This window comes from Orcinus orca, chromosome 5 (assembly GCF_937001465.1).
Source record: "Orcinus orca chromosome 5, mOrcOrc1.1, whole genome shotgun sequence".
In the NCBI taxonomy this organism is placed as follows: Eukaryota; Metazoa; Chordata; class Mammalia; order Artiodactyla; family Delphinidae; genus Orcinus; species Orcinus orca.
In genome coordinates, this window is record NC_064563.1 from 93,345,323 (window position 1) to 93,360,837 (window position 15,515).

The window sequence follows — 15,515 nt, forward strand, 5'->3', positions numbered from 1 at the left end:
GCTTTGGTGGAAGGGCATCAGGACTGATCAATTTGATAGAGGGATCCTGGGGCCACATCACTGGCTACCTTTATTCCCTCCCCCAGGGAGAAAATACCTGAAGTTTAAAGGACCAGTCAGATTCCAGAACAGGGCATGTCATGCTGTATACATAATTTATTAATATGTACATGTTTTATGTTAATTTAAAGCCTTTTTGTTGCATGATTGTTTTCCCCCTGCAGTTTCTCATGAAACTGTAGCCAAGATGCCTTTCTGAGCTTTATCCTTGTGCCATAACTCTGTCACTCAGTGGCTGCATTTGAGGAGGACAAATAATTATGTGAGCAGCATGACTGTCTGATGAACAAATTAAGCCCACTATTTATTAGTAATAACTGCTTTCTCTTACAGTGGATAATGAAGAACTGCAGGGTGGATTCATGTTGTGCTTCCTGGATGATGGATGTGGTATGAGCCCTGGTAAGTGAATTATCTAGATTCCTACCTGGCTGTTAGAACAAACAGCCTGAAAACCTATAAAATAAATAAAAATAAATTTATATATATATATATATATATATATATAAACAAGTATGGAGCTATTAGGGAAAATAAACCCCAGACTTAACATCTTGTTGAGCTTTTTAGGTTTAAATATTCCAGCTGACAGAGTAAATTCACTGTAACCATCTAAAGCAAGACCAAAAGTGAATGTAAATCAATATTGTCAGAAAAATGACAGGCACAGGGCACAGATTTCTTGTAAGGAACAGCATCTGGGAATGAATGGAAAACAAACACAGACTGTGAGATTGTCTTTAGCACACCCTTCAGGTACTGATTGCAAGAGATTTTAAATTTTTTGTTTAACCTTGAGGTAGAGGTCACCTCTCCTTGTTTTTAGCAGTCTGTGTTTTTTCCCTGCACATTCAAAGGTTTAGTTGCTTCTTGAATGTCCTCATCGTAGTGAAAACATCTACAATGCATTGCATGATTATCTTCGTATCTTCAAGGCTAGCAAAAGGCAGCACAGAGTAGGTACATAATATTGTTTGCTGTGGAATTGAGATGTTATTCCTTCACATAAAGGATTTGCATGAATTGGGATACCTTATCCCTGAATTCTTATAACACTTGTGTATGTCCCTCAAGCTAGGCTTTTTGACCACCAGATTTAACAAACAGTGAGGGAGTTCAAATAATATGGTAGTGTTCTGGTCAGTTCCACACCAGAGGAAAGAATGATCACCGGTGCTGATAGAAGCTAAGAATAAAAAATAAAGCAATTATCTTCTTTTGAGTCTCCAAAGACCCCCTTGGTCTGAATGGTAAAAGACTATGTGTGACATATTCTAAAGCAATTCCTTAAAAAAAGAAGCAACTCCTTTATATGGGTCCACAAACAAAATAATCAAAACACAGGTAAGACAAATATTCAGGTCTTCAGAAGAAATTCACTTCAGTTGACATATACAGTTGTATTTTAAAAAGGCCCAGTAGTGTTGAGAGCAATTCTTTATTAACGTTGGAACTCAGGTGATAAGTTGGAAGAGTTTTTCTGATGATTGAAAATAGAATCCGTCTGTTGTCCAAGCTGAGCTCAATCAATTTTGACCCTTAGAAGATGACTGCGGTGATTTCCAAACTCTTTTCACTTGCAGTCTTGCCCCATCATGGTGCATTCCCCACACAGCAATCCTGAGTGCATTTTTTTCTTTTAATAGATCATATTGATGCCCCTGCTTAAAACCCTTAGTGGTTTTCCATTACTTTAGAATAAAATTCATATTCCTCAGCAACACTTTCAATTTCTTGCATTATTTGGCCTCTGTCCACCTCTTTGACCTTTTCTCGTACCTCGCACTCCCTTGCTCATAGCACTCCAGCCACACCTGGCTGGCCCTTCATCATTTAAATCTCATCTCAGATGACACCTTATGAAGGAGGCCTTCCCTGAGCATTCTATCTGCAGGCTACATTCTTGTTAATTCCCTGTAACATTACCCTGGTTTTATTTCCCTTACTTAGTGCTCTCCGAAAGGATCTTGTTTGTCTACTTCTTTCTCCTACCATGACATAAAGTTATTGAGGACAGGGGTCATGCCTGTCCTATTCAGTGTTCTGTCCCTGTGCTCAGAACTCTGGCCACCGTACATGGGAGTCTGTATGGTGTGTGATAAAAACCATGGGATTTGGTCTTCTACAACTCTGGGTGATATTTCTGTGGGTACCATTTATCAGTGTGACCTTGGGAAAGTTACATAAACTCCTAAAACTTAAATTTCCTCATGCGTAATGTGTAGATAATAATAATAATAGTATCTTCCTTGTAGGCTTGTTATAAATATTAAGTAGTTGGTGCAAATAAAGTATATGATATAGTACCTGGCACATACTAAATAATAAGCAGTAACTAATATTATCATTATGGATACCCTCGTCTAATAGCCAACCCTTAATAAGAACATGTGATAAAATGTCCAGTTAGCTTCAGACAAGCAGAGTGTCTTTACACACCTCATGCCACGTGCCACTGAACTATAGCATGTCTGCCCCCAGACTGACACAGGGTCCTCAGGGCAATTCTGGAGCATGTATTCAGGTAGCCCAATTGGGAGACCCATTTCTATCTCTTCCTATTTCCCTGGGAGCATTCCTGTGCTTGGAGGTATGTATATTCTGAAGTTCAGGGGATTCTTCTCTAGAATTCCAGAATGCCCTGGAGAGATCAGGAGAATAACTCTCAAAGTCTGAAATAAGTAGCCCTTCCCAGTTAGTAGCAGACCAAAAGCTATTCTGCTCTTCTCAGTCTCACATGGGACTGGATAAGTGCCAAAAGCATAGAAAATTACTAGTGGTACAAATAATTATAGCACCTTTATTAGCATTTATTAAATGGCATGTATTGTCTTTAAGGTTAACACATCATCTCATTTAATTCATTTCATTTATCTTCATCAACAAATCTGTGATATAAGTGTTAGTAGTTCCCTTTTAGGGACAAGAAAATTTTTTTAAAATTAATTAATTTTTGGCTGTGTTGGGTCTTTGTTGCTGAGCGTGGGCTTTCTCTAGTTGCGGCAAGTGGGGGCTACTCTTCCTTGTGGTGCGCGGGCTTCTCATTGCGCTGGCTTCTCTTGTTGCAGAGCATGGGCTCTAGGCACATGGGCTTCAGTAGTTGTGGCACGTGGGCTCAGTGGTCGTGGCTCACGGGCTTTAGAGCACATGCTCAGTAGTTGTGGCACACGGGCTTAGTTGCTCCGTGGCATGTGGGATCTTCCCGGACCAGGGCTCGAACCCGTGTCCCTTGCATTGCAGGAAGATTCTTAACCACTGCACTACCAGGGAAGCCCAGGGAAAAGGAAATTAAGGCTCTACTTCCCCAGGATCACGTGGCTAGGTCTGTCTGACCTCCTTCAATATACTGCTGTTATGATCCTGGTCAGAGATTATGGGGCCTGACAAGGAACCTTGTCTTTGGACTGACCCAAGAAGTATGGATTTGTCCTAATTTATGTGTGACATCCTGACAACTGGACCTCTGGCCGGTGTGAATGACTCATAAGTCCTAACAACTTACATGTCTTTGTCAATTATAGAGGAAGCTTCAGATATCATTTACTTTGGAACATCCAAGAAACGGTTATCAAGTTTGAAGTTTATTGGGCAATATGGCAATGGTCTTAAAAGGTGAGAATTGTTTTCCTTAATGCATATATTATTGATTTTGATTATTGGGAATAATATTTGGTTAAAGGAAATTTTAGAAACAAATATAAACTTGAGAGTCCTATCTTGTTTTAGAATTTCCACTACCCATAACTGACTTGAACCTTTACAATGTTTTAAAATTTAATTAAAATTTAAATTTAAAATTTAATTCTTAAATAGATGATGAATCTTTTTTTCAGAGATGGCTGAAGTAGCACCCCTGTAGCTTAAAGCTTCATCACATCTCTACGTCCTATTGTTTCTCAAAGTGTATCTTAGTGTAGGTGTTATATGTGTCCACAGCTTATGTTACTGGTCTGCCTCAAAGAAAAGTGAGGACATGAGGCTACGATCACCTGTGTAGCACCTGCCAGGGACAGATGATTGTTCTTTGCTGGAGCCATGGACAGCACCTTATCTCAAGCCAGAATGTGGGCCTGGATTAGTTCAAATTCTGCTCTGCTTTGAGAAAAAAAAAAATCATACTTATACACTCTTGGTGATGAGTCAGCAAAACAGGGGAGTTATTTCTGTGAAAAGAACAACCTGGTACAGTACACGATATCACGCTCGCCTGTTCCTTCTTTCTAGTGTTTGAGATGTAAACCGTTATGTTCTTGATTTTTAATATAGTGGATCCATGAGGATTGGAAAAGACTTTATTCTTTTCACAAAGAAGGAAGAAACGATGACCTGTGTGTTTTTTTCTCAGACATTTTGTGAAAGAGAAGGTCTAAGTGAGGTAAGGGTTGAGAATTTTCCTTCAGTTCCCATGGTAATGGAATTGTTTTCATTTACCGTTTCAGGAGGTAAAGTCTACCGTGGGTTCTTTCTGATTATGCTTTAGAAATTTAAGAGTATATTTGGGAAATGGAGAGAGGGTAGCTGGCCATTCTGGGGTCATTGGAGGCCTGTCCTATTGATCCTGCCTTGAGTAGGTTTGTAACTCCTAGACAGTTTTCAGAACTTTATTTTTATTATCCATGTACACAAATTTTCCAGAATAAGAGGCTCCCTTTGGCACAATGAGCTTTTTGGAAGAAGCTTGCAAAACATTTCCACCACTTGTCTGTAAATTAGAGTATCTTTTTTTTTTTCTTGCGGTACGTGAGCCTCTCACCGCTGTGGCCTCTCCCGCCGCAGAGCACAGGCTCCGGACGCGCAGGCTCCAGATGCGGCTCACGGGCCCAGCTGCTCACGGGCCCAGCTGCTCCGCGGCACACGGGATCCTCCCGGACCGGGGCACGAACCCCCGTCCCCTGCATCGGCCACTGCGCCACCAGGGAAGCCCTAGAGTATCATTTTTAAAATAGAATATTGGATTCAAAAGACTTGGAAAACAACATCTAAAGAAATTGAATGCAAAACAGACTTAAAACTGTAACTCTGTTGACCATAATTTCTATTCCATTTGCTGACCCAGAGACATTTTATTAATTTGCAGTGTCTGAGTTTAGTATTATGAACATCAGTTACAATTCAATATAGCAAATACATGTTGAGGAACTGCTGTCTGCCTAGCACTGGGTAGACCCTGTGGAAGGTAAAAAAGAAGCGGGACCACCCAACCGTCAGTATTTTCAGTCTTATCACCAAATAAGGCAGACACGTATGAACTGGATAAATAAAAAAACAGGGGTGTTTAAAAAGCATGCTGTTCAATGAGTATGTGTTCCTGCTGTTACTCAATTGTCAAAAGCAGTGATATGGATGGAGAGATGAGAGAGCCTTGAGTGGCCAATGAGGGTTTTATGGGGAGAGGACAACGTGTAACTGGAAAGGTTGGTATATGGTGAGAAATAGCATGTGGCAAGTCTCAGACCTGTGATGACTGTGGGGTTTGGAGGGACAGTGTGGAGATGGGGGACTGTCTAGCAGGAGCCCAGCATGCCCACTGGCAGCAGTGGAGTGGGGCTGGTTAACAGGAATAGTCTGGAAGTAATAGGGAGTAGCTGAGTGGGATTCTGACATGAGGAAATGCAATACTTTAAGCATTTTATTTTTGTATGTAAAGGACATGGGAAATTGGGCCAAAGCTGAGGTTATAGTTTTCCTAAAATGGGCCATTTCCTTTTTTTTTTTTAAACTAAAGCCTGCAGCCCCTTTCCATTTCCACTTCTACAGAGGCAATCTCTTTCAACAGTATTAGCTGATTCTTTTGCTATTTTCCTGTAGATCTCTATATAACATGCTTGTATTGCTACTTCTTGATTTATCTGTTCTGTTAACCTCCCACTGTAAAAGGGGAGGATTTATCTGTTTCTTTTTCTTTGCTCCCGTCACACATACATACCCTTCCAATTCTCCACCCTCAATATGGCTCAGTTGTAATTTTGGTTGTGCCAGTATTCACTATTTACATTAGAGACTATACAGTCACTACATACAATTATACCATGTCACGAACTATGATTTTTCTCTCTCCTGCAAAACTTTTAATTAATAATTACTAATTGCCTGCTTAGTGTTCTGTATGCTTATCGCTATCACTGAATATTTGCTTGGTCTTATATGTCTTTTATCACTGTGTTAACCCCAGTCTCAACCTGTTATTTTGATGGTTCCACCATCTTGAAGAACTCTACTCTGGAATCTTCTTATGTGCTGCACCTCACATTCCTGCTTTCCATGGCTGGTATTCAGCTGCCATCCTGGGATATGCCCCTGCCATCATTCTGGCAATTCTCTTTACTTCTCTTCTGTGTCAGGTCTTTCCTAGTGTGCTCCCTCTTCTTGGTGTAACATATCCTCCATTAGCTTTCTCAGCAAGAGGGCATGAGGCATAAAATATTTTGAGACTTCACATGCATGAAAATGTTTTTATCCCACCCAAACACTTAATGATAGTTTGGCTTGATGTTTTTTCTTGGAATTAGTTTTCTTTCAGGATTTTGAAGGCATTGCTCCATGATCTTATAATTTCTAGTGTTGAGAAGTCTGAAGCCATTTAAATTCCTGAGTTTTCTAGGTGACCCATTCTTCTCCCCCCCCTCTATTTTTGGGAGGGCTTTTCCCCCTCTGTTCTGATTTCAGTGTTTTGCCTTTGGGTGGGTCTGTTTGTACCCATCGTGCTGGGTACTTGTTGAACGTTTTCAGTCTGGAAACTCATGTCCTTTAATTCTGGGATATTTTCCTGTAATATTGCATGATTTTCTTCCATCCATATTATCTTTTCTCTCCTTTTACAACACCTGTTCTTAGCTCTTGGATGTCTAGAGACAGTTCTTTAGTTTTCTTACCCTTTCTCTCCTGTTTTCTGTCCTTTATATTTTTGTTTTGTTTTCTGGGAGATTTTCTTACATTTATCTTCCAACCCTTAAAAAGAAAATTTTTTCTGTAATCATATTCTTTACTTCTAAGGAGTCTTTTTAGTCTCTCAATATTCCTTTTTAAAATATGTAGTTCTTGTTTCATGGATACAGTATTTCTTCTTAGAGCGCTGAAGATACTAACTACGATTGATTTTTTTTCCCCTGAAATTTTCATCTTCCTCTTATGGTTTTTGTTACCACTGAGTTGCTTTGTTTGTGCTTGTTTATTTGGTCTCTGTCTGTCACATTAGAGGCTTTTCTAGATGACTGTTAATCCTGAATACTTTAAAGATTAGTTCAATAAAGTGCCAATTGAAAGCTCTGAGAGTGTGGGTGGGGCTTGACAGCTATGCAGGTCACAATAATGGGATCTAACTGGGATGTTTTATTGGAAAATCCTCAATATAATTTGCCTCATGTCTCTCCTTCTGGGCTGGTCAGATATCTCAAAGAAGACTCTTACAGGCTTCTGCCTGAAGGTCTAGCTGACAGCTTCCTGGGAGCCAAATGAGAGAAGGGATCTGGGGTTCTCAGCATCCAATATGTATACTTTTATTTAATCCCTCTAATCTAAGTAAGGTCCCCTGCCAACTGTGCCTGATATATCCGCTAATCCAGACGTGCTTTGTTCCACTCTTTCCAGTTAATAAACATCAGTCCCTGTGGAGGTGGGGGAGGAGCTATTGCCAGGTGGGGACCTGGATGCTACTTCTAGCTCTCTTCTCCTTTTACCCTACCTCCAGAGTTAATTCATGCCATCAATCTCTGAGCCTTTTAGCAGATTCTGAATTGTAAATCAGGCTAGTGCTTCTCCTGCCTGGCACGGGCTTTAGATTGGTTACTTGGATATGCTGTCATACTTCTTGGATATGCTGTCATACTTGGATATGCTTTTCAACTTCTAAAATGCTGATACTGTTGTCCCCTCTGCCATTCTACCCATAATTCCATAGGGGGCTGAGGTAGATTCCATCTGTTCCCACATTCTACAGTGGAACATTTTAGAATAAAACTCCAAGTATACATATTTGTCATGTGTCTCTTCCTTATAAAACTAGAATACCTGGGAAAAATAAACATTTAACCTAGTGTTTTATAATTTGGCTGCATGGTAAATGAACTGAATTAGGATCAGACAAAAGAATGATGGTTTTTCTTTCTGTATTTCATAGTAAATTGATGTGTGTTTTTTTTAATAGGTTGTGGTTCCAATACCTTCATGGTTAACAAGAACCAGAGAATCTGTCACAGATGATCCTCAGAAATTCTCAACGGAATTGTCTATAATTTTTAAGTATTCTCCATTTAAAACTGAAGCTGAATTGATGCAGCAGTTTGATGTGATCTATGGGAAATGTGGTAAGATCATCACAACCCTGAAATTTTGATGTGAAAGTATTTGTTTTCAGTGTCTTATGAAAGACTATAAATATGATTTCGTATTTTCTTCTATTTACAATATCACATGGAGTCTCATATGGGGCAGTTATTCATTTTACTTATATAAATTTTGTCTCAGGAGAGTCCAAACGGGAATAATTCTTAAGTCCCTGACATTGGGAGAAAGGTTTGTACTTGTGTGAGCTTGGTGAAACTGGATAAGAAGAGGATGATACAGGCTATTACCGCAGAGAATCACAGTCTCTGCACCAGATGCTATACTGCAGCATCAATGATTAGATGATGCCAGGGTTTATAAGAGAGTTAGCAATTTATAAAATAACGAATCCAGGTTTCTGTGCCAGTCTTTCTCCAGACCTCTACCACTTTTCATATCTGGAAGCAAAAAGATTCCTACTCTAGAGAAAACTATTTGCATTCTACTTTTTGTAATGTTTATATGCAAAATTCTGTTATGTTTATATTAAAATTCTGTTTTATGTTATGCTTATAGCAAATTCTGAGATTTTTTTTTGTGACTTGGCCTGTGTTACCTTCAAAATTTCTTCTCTAAACCTGTGTCATTTTGTTTAAAAGTGATGTTTTATGTCATCCTTTTCCCTTTCTCACAGCAGAAAAATAGTGCCAATTAAATAAATATTCATTTCATTAACATATGTGGCATACTTTATGGACAGTTAATGTAATCTCTTAGTTGCCTTCTAATTGTGAAATACTCATATAAATGAAAGATGTATTGTTTCCTGAATACTTTTCTAAATGCTTTATAAAAATTAACTCATTTAATCCTCTAAACAACTCAGTGGTTTAGGTACCTCATGAGCTCCATCATATAGATTAGAAAACTTAGGTTCAGAGAGGTTAGGAAACTTACCTGAGGTCATTGTGCTAGTAAATGGTTGATCCAGGATGTAGACCCAAGTATTTAGGTTCCCAAGTCCAAGTCCAAATTCTTAGTCACTCTGCTGTTCTCCCTTCTGTTTTAGTATTACCAAAAAAAGTGTAATTGGTTGTTCTTAAAATTTCTCTGACAATGGTGTTTGTCTTGATATTATAATCAATTTCATAAAGAATTTGGATTTTTTTGTTTACTGTGCTTTAGAGCAGGGGTCAGCAAACTCTAGCGCCTGCAGGTCATATCAGCCCCATAGCTGTTTTTGTTAATAAATTTTTATTGGAAATAGCCACATCATTCATTTGTGTATTCCCTATGGCAGCTTTCATGCTACAGCTGTGGAGTTGAGTTGTGAGTAGATGTGAGAGGCCTGCAAAGCCTGAAGTGTTTATTATCTGGCCCTTTACAGAAAAAGTTTACCAACACCTGTTTCAGGGTCTAAAAGCAGTACTTCATATTTATACAAATGCTGAAAATTCATCTTTGTTCTTATGTGCATTGATTTCAGTTCTGCCAGTGAGAGCTTTGCCTATAATACAAATTTGGTTCAGGCTTCTAACAGTTTTTGTAATGCAAATTATGAACAGAGTTCCAAAGTTTAAGAATCCACATTGAAAGACATAATGAATAATAAAAAGAAGCGCTATACTGTAGAAACTCAACACTGTTTGGCAGAGAGTGGAATTTGCTATAAGACGTATATCTTGGAACTTACCCAAGCGTATTATTTACTGAAGTACAAAAAGAAATTTGGTCTATAGCAGGCTTAATTCCATAGATGAGATAATAGCACCATGACTAACACATAGTATAGTTAAATATTGATGAGTCAAATATCTATTTTTCCACTAGGTACTTTGCTGGTTATTTATAACTTGAAGCTTCTGCTTAGTGGAGAACCTGAGTTGGATGTTAAAACTGACAAGGAAGATATACTGATGGCTGGAGCTCTTGAGGAGTGAGTAATATGAGTGTTTGTCAGAACAGGTGTCAACAATGGCAGTGAGCTGGAGTTAGGAGCTCTACATCCTTGCTCCAGGTTGGGGGCCACCAGGCCTTGTCTCTAGAACAATTAATTTTACCCCAGCTACAGATGAAGTAAGTTAGGCTAGACAACTGATTCCCAAACCTGGCTGAGCCTCTGAGTGATGTAGGTAGCTTCTTGAGAAGTATAGGATCCTATCTCATACCAAAGGTACTGAGTCAGAATCTCCAGATATCAAGCCTAGGAATCAATATTTTTTATATGTTCCACAGGTGATTCAGAGGAATATGACTGAATGACAATTCAGAATGGCCCTATGAACTGTATACTTGCAGTTTATAAATAAATAAATGGACATTCATTTTTCTTGGCTATTGGGGATCCGTAGGAAACAGAATTGAGAAAAAGTAGTGGGCATGGGTGAAAAAGTGTTGAGAAATATGAAATCGTAATTAACCCTGGATTTCTCTGAAGTAACTTTGAAATTAAAACTTATTAGCTTGAACCTATAGTCTCTTAGTGTCAGCATGCTAGAGCTAGACGGGATTTATTTTTTTAACATCTTTATTGGAGTATAATTGCTTTACAATGTTGTGTTAGTTTCTGCTGTGTAACAAAGTGAATCAGCTCTATGTATACATACATCCCCATATCCCCTCCCTCTTGCGTCTTCCTCCCACCCCTCTAGGTGGTCACAAAGCACCAAGCTGGTCACCCTGTGCTATGCAGCTGCTTCCCACTAGCTATGTATTTTACATTTGTTAGTGTATATATGTCAATGCTACTCTCTCACTTTGTCCCAGCTTACCCTCCCCCCTCCCCATGTCCTCAAGTCCATCCTCTACATCTGTGTCTTTATTCCTGTCCTGGCCCTAGGTACATCAGAATCATTTTTGTTTGTTTGTTTGTTTTAGATTCCATATATGTGTGTTAGCATATGGTATTTGTTTTTCTCTTTCTGAGTTACTTCACTCTGTATGACAGACTCTAGGTCCATCCACCTCACTACAAATAACTCCATTTCTTTTTATGTCTGAGTAATATTCCATTGTATATAGGTGCCACATCTTTATCCATTCATCTGTTGATGGACACGTAGGTTGCTTCCATATCCTGGCTACTGTAAATAGTGCCGCAGTGAACATTGTGGTACATGTCTCTTTTTGAATTATGGTTTTCTCAGGGTATATGCCCAATAGTGGGATTGCTGGGGCATATGGTAGTTCTATTTTTAGATTTTTAAGGAACCTCCATACTGTTCTCCATAGTGGCTCTATCAATTTACATTCCCAGTAACAGTGCAAGAGGGTTCCCTTTAGAGCTAGAAGGGATTTTAAAGGAATTTAATCTAGTCTGATTCATTTCATGAACCATTGTGGTGCAATAGAAATATAGTGAGAGCCGGATAGCCTCATCCACTAGAGGGCAGACAGCAGAAGCAAGAACTACAATCCTGCAGCCTGTGGAACAAAAACCACATTCACAGAAGATAAGACAAGATGAAAAGGCAGAGGACTATGTACCAGATGAATGAACAAGATAAAACCCCAGAAAAACAACTAAATGAAACAGAGATAGGCAATCTTCCAGAAAGAGAATTCAGAATAATGATAGTGAAGATGATCCAGGACCTCGGAAAAAGAATGGAGACAAATATCGAGAAGATGCAAGAAATGTTTAACAAAGGTCTAGAAGAATTAAAAAACAAACAAACAGAGATGAACAACACAATAACTGAAATGAAAAATACACTAGAAGGAATCAATAGCAGAGTAACTGAGGCAGAAGAACGGATAAGTGACCTGGAAGACAGAATGGGGGAATTCACTGCTGCAGAACACAATAAAGAAAAAAGGAAGAAAAGAAATGAAGAAAGCATAAGAGACCTCATAGGAGAAGAGAGAGAAAAGGACCCAAGAAAATATTTGAAGAGATTATAGTCAAAAACTTCCCTAACATGGGAAAGGAAATAGCCACCCAAATCCAGGAAGCACAGAGATTTCCATACAGGATAAGCCCAAGGAGAAATATGCTGAGACACACAGTAATCAAATTGGCAAAAATTAAAGACAAAGAAAAATTATTGAGAGCAGCAAGGGAAAAACGACAAATAACATACAAGGGAACTCCCATAAGGTTAACAGAGGATTTCTCAGCAGAAACTCTACAAGCCAGAAGGGAGTGGAATGATATACTTAAAGTGATGAAAGGGAAGAACCTACAACCAAGATTACTCTACCCAGCAAGGATCTCATTCAGATTTGATGGAGAAATCAAAAGCTTTACAGACAAGCAAAAGCTAAGAGAATTCAGCACCACCAAACCAGCTCTACAACAAATGCTAAAAGAATTTCTCTAAGTGGGAAACACAAGAGAAGAAACGGACCTACAAAAACAAACCCAAAACAGTTAAGAAAATGGTAATAGGAACATACATATTGATAATTACCTTAAACGTGAATGGATTAAATGCTCCAACCGAAAGACACAGGCTCACTGAATGGATACAAAAACAAGACCCATATATATGCTGTCTACAAGAGACCCACTTCAGACCTAGGGACACATACAGATTGAAAGTGAGGGGATGGAAAAAATATTCCATGCAAATGGAAATCAAAAGAAAGCTGGAGTAGCAATACTCATATCAGATAAAATAGACTTTAAAATAAAGAATGTTACAAGAGACAAGGAAGGGCACTACATAATGATCAAGGGATCAATCCAAGAAGAAGATATAACAATTATAAATTGTATGCACCCAACATAGGAGCACCTCAATACCTAAGGCAACTGCTAACAGCTCTAAAACAGGAAATCGCCAGTAACACAAAAATAGAGGGGGACTTTAACACCTCACTTACACCAATGGACAAATCATCTATACAGAAAATTAATAAGGAAACACAAGCTTTAAATGACACAATAGACCAGATAGATTTAATTGATATTTATAGGGCATTACATCCAAGAACAGCAGATTATACTTTCTATTCAGGGCGCATGGAACGTTCTCCAGGATAGATCATATCTTGGGTCACTAATCAAGCCTCGGTAAGCTTAAGAAAATTGAAATCATATCAAGCATCTTTTCTTACCACAATGCTATGAGATTAGAAATCAATTGCAGGGAAAAAAATGTAAAAAACACAAACACATGAAGGCTAAACAATATGTTACTAAATAAGCAAGAGATCACTGAAGAAATCAAAGAGGAAATAAAAAAATACCTAGAGACAAATGACAATGAACACACAACGAACCAAAACCTATGGGATGCAGCAAAAGCAGTTCTAAGAGGGAATTTTATAGCTATACAAGCCTACCTCAAGAAACAAGAAGAATCTCAAATAAACAATCTAATGTTACACCTAAAGGAATTAGAGAAAGAAGAACAAACAAAACCCAAGTTAGCAGAAGGAAAGAAGTCATAAAGATCAGAGCAGAAATAAATGAAATAGGAACACAGAAAACAATAGCAAAGATCAATAAAACTAAAAGGGGGTTCTTTGAGAAAATAAAAAAAATAGAGAAACCATTAGCCAGACTGATCAAGAAAAAGAGGGAGAGGACTCAAATCAATAAAATTAGAAACGAAAAAGGAGAAGTTACAACAGACACCACAGAAATACAAAGTTTCCGAAGAGACTACTACAGGCAACTCTATGCCAATGAAATAGACAACCTGGAAGAAATGGACAAATTCTTAGAAAGGTATAACCTTACAAGACTGAACCAGGAAGAAATAGAAAACATGAACAGACCAATCACAAGGAGTGAAATTGAAACTGTGATTAAAAATCTTCCAACAAACAAAAGTCCAGGACAAGATGGCTTCACAGCTGAATTCTATCAAACATTTAGAGAACAGTTAACACCCATCCTTCTCAGTCTCTTTCAAAAAATTGCAGAGGAAGAAAAACTTCCAAACTCATTCTATGAGGCCACCATCACCCTGATACCAAAACCAGACAAAGGTACTACAAAAAAAGAAAATTACAGACCAATATCACTGATGAATATAGTTGCAAAAATCCTCAACAAAATACTAGCAAACAGAATCCAACAGCACATTAAAAGGATCATACACCATGATAAAGTGGGATTTATCCCAGGGAAGCAAGGATTCTTCAATATATGCAAATCAATCAATGCGATACACCATATTAACAAATTGAAGAATAAAGACCATATGATCATCTTAATAGATGCAGAAAAAGCTTTTGACAAAATTCAACACCCATTTATGATAAAAACTCTCCAGAAAGTGGGCATAGAGGGAACCTACCTCAAAATAATAAAGGCCATATGTGACAAACCCACGGCAAACATTCTCAATGGTGAAAAACTGAAGGCATTTCCTCTAAGATCAGGAACAAGACAAGGATGTCCACTCTCACCACTATTATTCAGCATAGTTTTGGAAGTCCTAGCCACTGCAATCAGAGAAGAAAAAGAAATAAAAGGAATACAAATTGGAAAAGAGGAAGTAAAACTCACTGTTTGCAGATGACATGATACTATACATAAAGAATCCTAAAGATGCCACCCAGAAACTGCTAGAGCTAATCATTGAATTTGGTAAAGTTTCAGGATACAAAATTAATGCACAGAAATCTCTTGCACTCCTATACACTAATGATGAAAAATCTGAAAGAGAAATTAAGGAAACAACCCCATTTACCATTGGAACAAAAAAAATAAAATACCTAGGAATAAACCTACCTAGGGAAACAAAAGACCTGTATGCAGAAAACTATAAGACACTGATGAAAGAAATTAAAGGTGATACCAACAGATGGAGAGATATACCATGTTCTTGGATTGGAAGAATCAATATTGTGAAAATGACTATACTACCCAAAGCAATCTACAGATTCAGTGCAATCCCTATCAACATACCAATGGCATTTTTTACAGAGCTACAACAGAAAATCTGAAAATTTGTATGGAGACACAGAGGACCCTGTGTAGCCAAAGCTGTCCTGAGGGAAAAAAATGGCGTTGGAGGAATCACACTCACTGACTTCAGACTATACTACTAAGGTACAGTTATCAAGACAATATGGTACTGTCACAAAACCATAAATATAGGTCAATGGAATGGGATAGAAAGCCCAGAGATAAACCCATGCACCTATGGTCAACTAATCTATGATAAAGGAAGAAAGGATATACAATGGAGAAAAGACAGTCTCTTCAATAAGTGGTACTGGGAAAAATGGACAGC

The 15,515-nt window shown here is 38.3% G+C and overlaps 1 protein-coding gene across 2 annotated transcripts in view; it reads left to right on the forward strand.

Moving 5' to 3' along the window:
• Positions 1–15,515, forward strand: part of MORC1 (MORC family CW-type zinc finger 1) — a 352,246-nt gene that overhangs the window by 185,901 nt on the left and 150,830 nt on the right. For both annotated transcript variants that reach the window (XM_033432194.2, XM_033432196.2), the window contains 5 exons: positions 394–462; positions 3,582–3,672; positions 4,327–4,435; positions 8,204–8,363; positions 10,153–10,258. In XM_033432194.2, coding sequence (XP_033288085.1) covers positions 394–462; positions 3,582–3,672; positions 4,327–4,435; positions 8,204–8,363; positions 10,153–10,258 — 535 coding nt within the window. The remainder of the gene's footprint in view (positions 1–393; positions 463–3,581; positions 3,673–4,326; positions 4,436–8,203; positions 8,364–10,152; positions 10,259–15,515) is intronic.